This window comes from Gymnoscopelus microlampas, assembly GCF_963454915.1.
Source record: "Gymnoscopelus microlampas genome assembly, chromosome: 13".
Taxonomy (NCBI): domain Eukaryota; kingdom Metazoa; phylum Chordata; class Actinopteri; order Myctophiformes; family Myctophidae; genus Gymnoscopelus; species Gymnoscopelus microlampas.
In genome coordinates, this window is record NC_139950.1 from 24,121,511 (window position 1) to 24,133,298 (window position 11,788).

The window sequence follows — 11,788 nt, forward strand, 5'->3', positions numbered from 1 at the left end:
GAGGATGTGACTGTTGATGGACACATGTCAAAAGTCGGGGGATGGGCCATGCAACCTCTCAATCACAGAAGGTCATTGAATATAAAACTCCTCACCTGAACTAGGCAGGAAGCTGAGGTTGAAGGGGCATTTTATTCCGGCACTAATTACAGTATAATGAGAGAGGTTCTGTTCCTCTCTATAGTATAAATGGGTTATATTAGGGTAGCATTTCTTTTTTTACTTTAAGCCGCATACTGTATATGGCATTACAGTCCCTATTTTACCTCTGTGGTCCGAATGCAGTGGTATCACTTTAATGACACTTCTAAACCTTACAGTGACTCACTTTTCTTTTGTGATGTTTTGATTTAAAGAAAGAAAGAAAACCCTGTGCTGCTGTTAGATAAGCCAGGTATCTTCTGATTGGTTCACAGGGGTGTTGACCGATCCAATCGGAGAAGGATGCAGGAGGAGAATGTTCGGGCGTCTTTTGGTGCCAATACCGTCTGGCCATGGAGACAAACAGGTGTGTGTGTGTGTGTGTGTGTGTGTGTGTGTGTGTGTGTGTGTGTGTGTGTGTGTGTGTGTGTGTGTGTGTGTGTGTGCACGTTTGTGTGGCCATCTGTTCTGCATGAGAGAGACCTTCATCGATACAGGGCAGCCGTGGTCAGTCTTTTTAAATTATAAAATCGCTCGTTATTTTTTGTTTTTACACTCTCCAAATTAGCTGCCACATTGCTACAAATTCACTTTTTATCAGTAGCCTACCTGCTGCAGGAGAGACAGCCCATTACAACAAATCACCACTTGTAATCCTCAACACGCCTGTTTCAGGGCCACAGTTATGAGCCCTTAACAACAATTCTCTGGCAAAATGTAGTCTTGTTTTGTACTCAAAACGTAGCCCGAGTGCTCTCCGCTCCAGATGTCTGTGATTACAAGCTAGTTATTTACAAAAAATAACTATTAGGGAAACATGACATCTTCTGCCCTTTTTTTGCCTCCCTCTTTCCTTCCACATATCCAAACCCCTCCTTGCTCTCCACTATTTTAATAATTCAATTTTTCAGGCGATTAGCAATTGTCTCGGCACCGAATCGCTCTGTCGTTCGGTAATCCGCACTGTAGGCTATTGGAAAAGGAATTTGCATCGGCATTTTAAATATCAGTGTTAAGGTGGCAGGGTTTTAATGTCAATCATAACCATATTAACAACAGGCTCAGAGCGAGGGAGATCGCCGTCAGTGACAACGGTTTGAATTCAGAATGTGACGATGACAACGTGTTTCACCTACTGAGCGAGCATGGAACCTATTCAGGCATTTTGGTGGTGTGTGTATGTGTGCGGCTGTGTGTATGTGTGCGGGTGTGCACGTGTCTGCATTTGTGCCTGTTTTTTTCGCTTAGGTGCCTCTGTGTGTGAGTGTGCATTTGGTTTGGTGCATTCTTGTGCTCGCAACAAGTCGCGATGTGACACATTGTGAGAATTTTATAACAAATGGCCAAAATCATGAACGCAGCATAAGATCGACCCCAAATATGAATCCTACATTGACGTGCCTCTAAACAACGCAGACCCAAAAGCGATTTCACCATAAATGCTACAAATGTTTGTTGACAGTGATTTTTTAAATCAAATTAGGTACAAATGATCTTGTGTGTCATGTAACATTGAGTATCAAACAGGGTTTTGATATTCCGCACTGTTTGCCCGAGGGCTTATTTCTTACAAAAATGACATATATCATGAACACAACACCCACTTTACACATTGGGATCACATGTTGAGAGGCCAGTATCCATAGAGCACACCACCAAAAGCAATGTCACCTCTGGCCATAGGGGTCATATGCCGTACAAATGCTATGCCCCCCCCCCCCACCCCAGCTTCCTTACATCTTGACGGCTGCAAACCACAACTTACACAGCCCTGGCTAGGCAACCCAGACTGGTGGAGATATGTGCTCCAAGGAGCACCCTTGTTATCATCCATTTGTAGCTCCAACAGTGTACAAATGTAATCAAATGGACTGTAAGGGTCCATTTGGTTACATTTGTAAACTCTCCGAGTTAAATGAACACTGACAATTTTCCTGTGTGAGTATGTATAAACTGATTAGAGGTATTGACTGTACAATCTCTCATGGCCCCTTTTGCCTTTTCTTTTTACTTTTTTTTTGTAATTTTCACCTTAAGTACCGTAGCTGCTGCAATGATTGAACAATTGATCAATACAGTGCAATCTCTAAGTATGTTTACTCTTTAACACCAAGTGAAGACAAGACAGATCGTTATAGATCACTGACCTCTTTGTCAGTGTACAAACTGCTACAAATGGCTTATGTCACCGCATCAAGCTTCATGAGGTTGCAGAACTGCTGCAACATTAAGTATGATTTATACAGATCTACAAGGTCATAATGTGTCGCACTGCAACACGTTGTGTGCTTATAGGCCAATTCTGGTACTGTACACGACACCAGTGCACAACTAAGTAAAAAATAATCAAGCCTTAGAGTGGCACTATGTGAATAACAAAAAGAAAAAAGAATGGATCAAGTCTGTGGAAGAGATTAGCCACAGCATTAAAAAAGCATGGTAATATTGAATTGTCATTGCCTCCTTCCAATAATAGGACCAGGGTTCACACATGCCATCATTCTGTCTATAAAGTCTAACAAGGTCCCTGTGTCTACAGTGTCAACCTTAAGCTAGAAAATGAACAGTAATATTGATAACCTATTAAACCTATTAGCCTATTAAATTAGCACTTCGGATTTTACTGTGTTAACATCTGCTGTGCTTGCATCAGAGAGAGAGGTCGTTGGAGACCGGTAAAACTTAAGTGGATGGTTATAGAGACCTGAAATGCCATGTGGGGCATTTAAGTAGGACACATCACCTGAGGGAGCTTTAATTCCATATCCATTTGACATCTGTTTTAACAGTGAAAGGATTGGTGGAAAAATGCTGAGCTTACTGTACATTAACAGCATGCTCAGAAGCAGGAGGCAATCTCTCTTCAATCTCAATAAAATATATTGAGATTAGAAAGCGGGAATATGAACAAGAAACAATCATCAAAGTTTGTGATGAAGTGTCACTTAAATGCATGGAAAGGTTTTCGCTGAAATGGGCAGCAGTTTAGACAAATATACCAAAAGTAACAGGTGAAATCTTAAGGCCACCGTTAAATACATCTATGTTGATGCTACCTCCTTTAGTCACATGGCTGTAGCTTTAGGCCGAGAGAAGATCTCATCAGGTGGCGTCCAACTTTCACTGGGCGTTTTGACACTGAACCACAACATCCCCTAGTTGGCGGGTTGGCAGTAATGGCCGGTCACTGACCATCTTCTCCTGGCCCCCAGCTCAACTCCTCCCTCCTATTCTAGAGCCAACAAGATGATCTTTCACACAGACTGTGCCGGGAAACCCCTGCAGCCAACCTCAACTGGAAATAGCCAGGCCTGCCATCCTTTATCCCTGCATTGTTGGACCAGGTGAGGTCCTGGTACTTGCTAGATTTCCTCTCTGAAGCCCCTTCATATTCGTCTTCCAATGGGACCGTCAGATCGATCAGGATGATCCTCTTTGCCTCCTCAGTTCATATGACCAATTCGGGCCTCAGCGATGTTTGCACAACCTGGGGGAAGAGTATTCTCCTTTGCAGGTCCACCCTCATCTCCCATGCTATGTTGTCATAGCATACAATGATTTATACAGGTAATATCATTTAGACCTGAGGTCTCATTCTCAAGAGAGACCAGGGTCCAGACAGTAGCATTTAGATTTAATTAAAATTTCAAGTCAAACAGGCAATATGCTCCCTAACATTTGTTACAAACAGAATTCAGTTACACAACTACAGGGCTCAGCTTATAATTGGCTCCGCCAAGCTGGATAGCCAAAGGCCCGGCGACTATGTTTTCACTCCTGTCCGTCCGTTCGTCCGCCTGTGCGCGTGTGTCCGTCTGTGTGTCTATGAACAGCTAATCTCCGGCACCATTGGACCGATTTTTTACATGCAAATTCCCAGGAGGCCAAGGAAGAACCATGATATCGGTTTTCATGTTGATTTTTGATTGAAAATAAAGCTTTAGACGTCTTGTCCCTCCGTTGTGGATCCAATGAAACGGTCAGTTGAAAGGAAGGTCTTCTGGAAACGCACAAGTGCATGTCAGTCTGCTTCTAAATCCTAAGAGGTTAAGTACGTACTGTAGTTGTCACTAGTGTCTTCCGTGTCTCTGTGGTACAGGGGATAGGACGCTACACCGCCAACAGAAGGTTAGTGGTTCAAAGCCACCAATCTAAACCTTTTTCATTCTACATTTAAATCCCAGAAAGTTTGTTTGTTGCTCAAGACTACTACTACTATCTAAATTCTAACGTTTAAGTATTTATTTCCCATTCATGTTGTGTCTGCATCTAAATACTATGAGCTTAAGCCATTTGTTGTCCCCAGTATCTTCCATGTCTTTGTATCACAGAGTAAATGACAACGCTTTGTAAACAGATGGTCTGGGGTTCAAGACCAGTAAGGAACATTTTCTGTCTTTCACTATAGAATGCTTGTTTGGCATTTGTTGTGATTTTAAAATCACAACCATTTCACTTTCAAAACGCCACGTGAATTAGACCAAAAAAAATCGAAGCTTGTTCCTATCGTGGTCCTCTTGTGAGAAATAAAACAATACGCACATACTGTACAAACAACCGTAAAACAAAGAAAGGAAATCCTTATTTACAGTTTGGAGCAATACATACCGTCATACCGTGGGACAAGAGGTACACTAAATGAGTAGAATCCAAAGCAAAAGGGGAGCAGGCTATCCAGGGTAAGAATTTACTGTAACTATGACCAGCTAGTGTTAAGATGAAGCCATGACTCAAGATCATGTTTAAACCTCTCCACCTAAATTCTAAAAGGTTAAGCATTTTATTCCCAGTCACGTTTGCTGTGCTTAATGTCCTAGGTTCAAAACTCACAAGAGACTCAATAAAACTAAAACAGCCATCAAATCAAACTAAAAACTAAAATGCTGCTTCAAAAACAGTCATCAAATCAAGTATATAGTATGACTTTATATACAATTCCCATGTCAATGTAGGAAATGAAATAAACAATCTCCTTTCTGCATCTTCTCCTTCAACTATGTAGTTTCTCACTGTTTGATTAGCTAAATTAAGTGTGATAAAGTACCACTGTACACTCATGGCATGCAGGTGGGTTAGCACACTGTGCAGTTTTCTCCTGGTTTTAAGTTACTGTTTACCTTACAGCAGGTTACAAAATGTAGCCTACAGGTCTACAGTATTAGGCAGGCAGGTGTAGATAGCCTAACTTAGCTAAGTCTACCCACTTACAGCAGAAATACAATTAAATTTAAATAATCATCATATAATCACCGAATCATTACTAAGGTGTTATATTTACTTTCTTAAAATGCCACAAACAGGAGCAACAAACAAAGGATCAGAGATTTCTGAGCCTGTATGTCCTCAATCAACCTAATTACTTCCTGGAGTTAACATGTGACCACCACACAGACTAGAGGCCTGACTTGCAATGGCGTCTTTTCTACTGACTGTTTCATTGATCCACAACGTTGCTTGGACGTTGAAAAAATATCTCTAAAAGCTTACATTTTCAATCAAATATCAACCATAACTGAATGTGTTTTGCAACTTGTTCTGGCATGCTCTTAAGTGAAAGATTAGAGCCAGTGCAAACTTTAGACGAAACATCAGGCCAAAGTTTGAACCGTCAACCTCTACCTTTAAAGGCATGTATCTTACCTGTACCACTCTTTTTTCTATGTTGTCTATTGACTTGCATTCTACAGTGAAAGATTACAGCCAATATCAGAGAAACGTCCATTTACTTTTTTAAAGATAATTTCTTGGCACTTCCTGCTTTATTTGACAGTGACGGTGAGAAAAAGAAATCTGGAGAGAAAAAATTTATACATTTGAAATATTTATGTATGTTTACTCCACTTGTTCAGGTGTCAAGGCTTGTTTCCATGTATGTCTGACAGTTTTCCATGTTTCACTGTCTTACAGAAACCATCCTGGGTGGCAGAGATGATGGAAATGTAAGTAATTACCCTTTTCATTGGAGTAGACAATATCAATTAAGCATCACGAACTCCACCCAAGTAGAAATGTTGGAAATATTTTAGTATATACTGTCGGGCAGAAACCTCTTCTCGCCATATTTTTACTTTTTATGTTTTAAATGAATTCTACTTTTTCATACTACAGTGTCCCACAAAGATAACCATAGTTACTTGATACAACAGTATACCTTAAAACGATATAGCGCTATATCCTTGTCCACGCACTGTCAACTCAGTCCGAGCTGTCTTAAGTTAGTCTTTAGCCGCGTTTAGAGTACTGACATTTGCCAACGCATACACCAAAACTAACACCAGGCCAAGGGGACGCACACGGATACACATCGATGCAGGCGCACTTTAGAAAAGTCTTGGCAAACTTTCATAATAATGATTCATAATGTAATAACCTAAATATAATAAAAGCTCACAATATAATAAGCTCATAATGTAATAAAATCATGAGTGCATACCGGTAATGTAATAACATTTTTTTTGCATTATGTAATAATGTGTTACATTTAGAACCTTATGTAGCCGCTCATAATGTAATAACAGCTCATAGTGTTGGGAAAAGTGTTCAGTATCATGTATCAGTATCAGTATCATGGTCAGTGTCATGTCAGCATCATGTCAGTATACTGACATGATACTGACCATGATGCTGCATGATGATACTGACCATGATGCTGACCATGATGCTGACATGATGCTGACATGATGCTGACCATGATACTGACCATGGGACTGACCATGGTACTTTCATGATACTGACATGATACCAAACAAGAGACTGACATGATACTGACTAGGATACCGACTATGATACTGACATGATATTGACCATGATACTGACATGATACTGACATGATAATGACCATGATACTGACATGATGATACTGACCATTATATTGACTTGACACTAACCGTGTGACCATGATACTGACATGATACTGACCATGATACTGACATGATACCGACCATGATAATCACATGATAATGACCATTACACTGGCATAATAATGACATGATAATGACCATTATACTGGCATGATACTAACAGTGATACTGACATACTGATTATTACGAATATAACACTTTTCTCATCAGCCGATATTACATTATGAACAGTTATTACAATGTAACACAATTACCGCATTATGCAAAAATCCTTTATTATGTTAATGCAATCATGATTTTATTACATTTTGAGCTTATTGGTACATTATGAGCTGTTATTTAAGTTATATGAACGGTTATTACATTATGAGCTGTTATTGTCTCCGCCAGGCCGAAAGGCATGGCGAGAGAGTATGTTTTACCCTCCGTCCGTCCGTCCGTCCGTGTGTGTGTGTGTGTGTGTGTGTGTCCGTGTGTCCTGTCTGTGTGTTACCAGCTAATCTCCGGCACCGTTGGCCCGGTCGCTGCGAAACTGTGCACACACACTCCCTGGATGCCACTTCAGAACCTCTGCCCCACATTTTTCACATGAGCCTGTTATAGCGCCACCAGGAGGCCGATTTGTGCAAAACCCATTTTTTCCCATTACACCTACAGCTTTTAACCAAAAGTCATGCAAATCGGTACACAGTATCTCTATAGTCATGTGATCAACCCGGATCTGTCCGATTTCCCATAATGCATCCTCATTGGCTAAGGTTGGCTTCCAAAGTTTGCAGGATTGGTCCGTTTTGAACAAACTGCCTCCAATCATGAACGCAGCTTGCCATTTCCATAAAATTGCACACGCACATTCCCACTAGGCCGAGGAAGAAATGCCACTTGAACATTTTCAAATCAGCCTCATGGTGGCGCTATAACTGGCCGATTTGCATTTTTAGCTATAACTGCACCGATCTGCGTGAAACTTTGCACGCACACTCCCTAGAGGCCAAGGAAAAACATTGGACTGCATTTTTCACATCTGCTTTTTACAGCGCCACCAGGAGGCCGACTTATGTAAAATACATTTTTGGAGATTATTCCTTCAGATTCTGTCCAAAAAACACGCAAATTGGTACACTGCATCTCCATAGTCATGTGATTCTGATGGATCTGTCCGATATTTCATATTCCATCCTATTTGGCTTACAAGGGCTTCCAAAGTTTGCAGGATTGGTCAGTTTTAAACAAAATGCCTCAAAACATGAATGCAGTGTGCAATTTCCGTGAAAGTTTGCATGCAAATTCCCACTAGGCCGAGGAAGAAATGCCCCCCTTTTCACATTCACATTGGCCTTTATAGCGCCACCAGCAGGTCTAATTTAGCAAAACACATTTTTGGAACAAAATGCCTCAAATCATGAATGCAGTGTCCCATTGAAAGGCCTAAGAAGAAATGCCACCCTTTTCACATTGGCCTATTATAGCGCCACCAGGAGGCCACAATAACCTACCTGACCTGGCGGAGACCTGTGCTCCGAGGAGCACTTTTTCTAGTTATATTATGAGTTGCTGTACTTTTACGCTCTTGGTTAACAAAGCACTGTGAGTGTCAATGACATTACTGTCTCTCATGAAGGACTCGTAAAGTGACTGTGGGGCAGCAAAAACCTGACACATTTCAAATCGCAACCTTTGATTGACTGGTGATACAAACATCATTGACACAAGGAATTAACAATTACAGAGTACACAGAGTGACAATGAATGACAATGAGGAATTACATGCGGGATCTACTGACACTGTTAGGGTTGCACACACATATTGCAATGTATTGGGCCTAATACAAAGCCTAATAATAAGACTATAACTGTACTGTCATGTTTGGCCTAGTGATGACAACATGCCTAAATACTTTTCATTGTGTTCACTGTCCAAAGATTTGTCTCCATATAGCCTGTCACTTTGGTTGCACTACAATGATGCAGTCCTTTATTATATCCCTTTCCCTCATTGCCTCATGCCTATTCATACATGCACATTCCAAAACGTCACCATATGCCCCAGACAGATAGGAAGATAGAGAGAGGTATAGGGCATGCCTTCTGGCGGAGATTTTGCTTCTACCGAGTGCCCCCTTCTAGTAGTAGCAGTAGCAGTAGTGGAGCATGCTTACACAGCAAACAGTATTTGGATAACAGAAGTTAAATAATGTAAGTATAGTTACAGTAGTATAGAGTCTATAGACAGAGACTGCAAGACTATAAGATGTGACATTTCGGCTTGTTCTTTCACAGGAGAAGGAAGACCCTGGGACACTCAAAGTGGTTCATTTTGGACTGGTTTAAAATGAATCTTTAGTTCTACTACTGTCTGGCCAAATTATTTTTGTACACATGTTTTATAGAGAACTTCATTTTTCTAAAGTATGGAACAGATTATTAGTGTTACAGTTCAATCACACTAGCAATATCCTTTATTTAGTTTTCTATTTACATGATTGATAAGCAAGTTGAGTAAAATTCACATTTATATACCAAATACTATATGTTCTAATATGATTGTTAATGTGTATAATAGTGTCATGTTGTATATGTTACCTTGGTAAAGTATTGTTTTAATGGAACATGATTAAAACACCTTTTTTGCCTTCACAAAAGATTGACAATGGTTTAAATTTGTCCATTAATTGGGCTCATTCTGTCTGTGTGTAAAGGTATGTATACATATTTGTGTATACCGTACATGCACATGTATTTATGTGTAGTGTGTATACGTATTATTATATATGTGTTTGAAACTGACTTTGTAATTGTGTGTGCACTTGCGTGTGTGTGTGTGTGTGTGTGTGTGTGTGTGTGTGTGTGTGTGTGTGTGTGTGTGTGTGTGTGTGTGTTGGCCGAGATTATGGGCTGCAGTTTTATTCATGAACGGGAGCCAACAAGCGACTTTAAAGCATGGCGCGGAGCCCCCTTTTCCTGAACAGCAGCCATGGCCGTGTCAGAGCTGTCGACGCGCCGCGTTCACCAGCTAATCTGACAGCGCCGCGCGAGCCCTAATCCCCCACTGTATCGTAATCTATTTACTTTGCATTCTAAGAGGATTTCCACCAAAAAATATACAAGAAGCGATGTTGGAAATGGACGAAGATCAGCGAGGATGCCTTTCTTTCTGTGTGCTCTCACCCCCCACCCCACCACACCCCACCCTGTTTGTTTTGTTAGCTTTTGGGGGGGAGGGAAAAAAATCATTGTATGTTTTTTTATGGAGAAGGGGGGGGGGGGGTGTCAACCCCCCTTGCGAGAGGGACAGGATGGAAGGAATTACATTTCTGACTTGCTACTAATACTTCTCTTATGCAAACATCAGAATGTTACATTTCCTCTCTGATGATACAGTCACGCAGCAAGGGCTGCTGGGGTGATAAGTGGCATCTGTCGTTGCTTTTTTAGTGCAGTCTCTTGACATGTTTGTAATTCACAAACCAAGGCCGCATTATCTCCTAATTGTTTGACTTGACAGCTTGAATAAAAAGCTGCAAAATCGCTTAACAGCCGAGCAGGACTTCCAACACATCTCGCTTGATGGCCCTACACAGTAGGCTTTTTGACAAGGCAAACGCTTAAACCTCTTTATTCATTGTGTAGCGAACAAAGTGCTGCAAAAAGATGAAGACCATAGACGCCTCAGTTCACCTTAAGCAATTCAGTCTGCTTTTTACATAAATAGTTATGCTTCATTTTACAATGTGGCCTGCAGCTTTTTAGCATAAAATGCTGTGTTACGCTCCAATCCATCTGAGATGACTCAGAGATATAGGGCTTATTAGTGAACATTAACATACAGGGGAGCATGTTGCGGCTTCGAAACGACCTTGTTAACACTTGAAAATTAGTTGAGCCTCCAGCAACTTGCTATTATCCAGGTTACCTGCCTTTCCTCTGTGGAATGACTGGGCCTGGGGGTGCAGATGCCCAAACTCATAATATCTAACGATGCCTTTAATTGCACTAATTCTGTCCAGCATGCATATTTCAGAGGTTTGATTGGTTTGTTCCACCCTACAACCCTCAACGCATTTAAACTAATATGACCACAGGACCATTATACTCTTCATACAGAAATAAGTTTATTCTCAATTTGCGGAAACAAGATGGGGATAATTTGTGTTGTAATTTGCATATCCTGTCTAGAGCGGATACAGAAACTGTCTGTGTGCGACTGTGCGTGCATGTATGGGTGTGCGCAAATTACTGGACACAGTAGACCGGATCTGTGCACTGAACAGTAAATAAAAAACAGGCTTTCCACAGCTCCTGCAGAAAGCCTGGTGACACAAGGTTGGGTATGATAACCCTGTGGATCTCTGACGTCATGTTGATGATGCCATGTTGATGAGGTCAGGTGCACAAATGTGAGGAGGGATGGTGGATCTGAGTTATGAATTCACAACATTTGAAAGAGGTTCAGGCCGCTATGCGACCCTCACATCTAGAGTTCAGGCCGCTATGTGGCACTCACATCTAGAGTTGAGGTCGCTATGCGACTCATATTGGTTGGACATATTATGTCTGAGTCATAGTGTTGGGGGAGATCTCTGTATCTGTCTGTCTACCTGTGTCCCTTTTATTCCCATATGTGGAGATATCTATCTGTCAGTGCTTGTCCCTTTTATGCCCATATATGGAGATCTCTAATGTCATCAGTGTATGCCCATATATTGGAATACCCATATATGGGCATATTGGTTGGATCTGCGGTTCTGGACAACTGAATATCCGAACTACTCGGCGGTGGGCACTGC

At 41.2% G+C, this 11,788-nt stretch overlaps 1 protein-coding gene across 5 annotated transcripts in view; it reads left to right on the forward strand.

The window, feature by feature from the left end:
* The window catches only part of wdpcp (WD repeat containing planar cell polarity effector), a 99,142-nt gene extending 89,558 nt beyond the window's left edge, over positions 1–9,584 (forward strand). For all 5 annotated transcript variants that reach the window (XM_084075472.1, XM_084075471.1, XM_084075473.1 and 2 more), the window contains 3 exons: positions 417–508; positions 6,049–6,080; positions 9,282–9,584. In XM_084075472.1, the coding sequence (XP_083931598.1) occupies positions 417–508; positions 6,049–6,080; positions 9,282–9,332 (175 nt within the window). In that variant the 3' untranslated portion in view covers positions 9,333–9,584. The remainder of the gene's footprint in view (positions 1–416; positions 509–6,048; positions 6,081–9,281) is intronic.
* Positions 9,585–11,788: the final 2,204 nt, after the last annotated feature.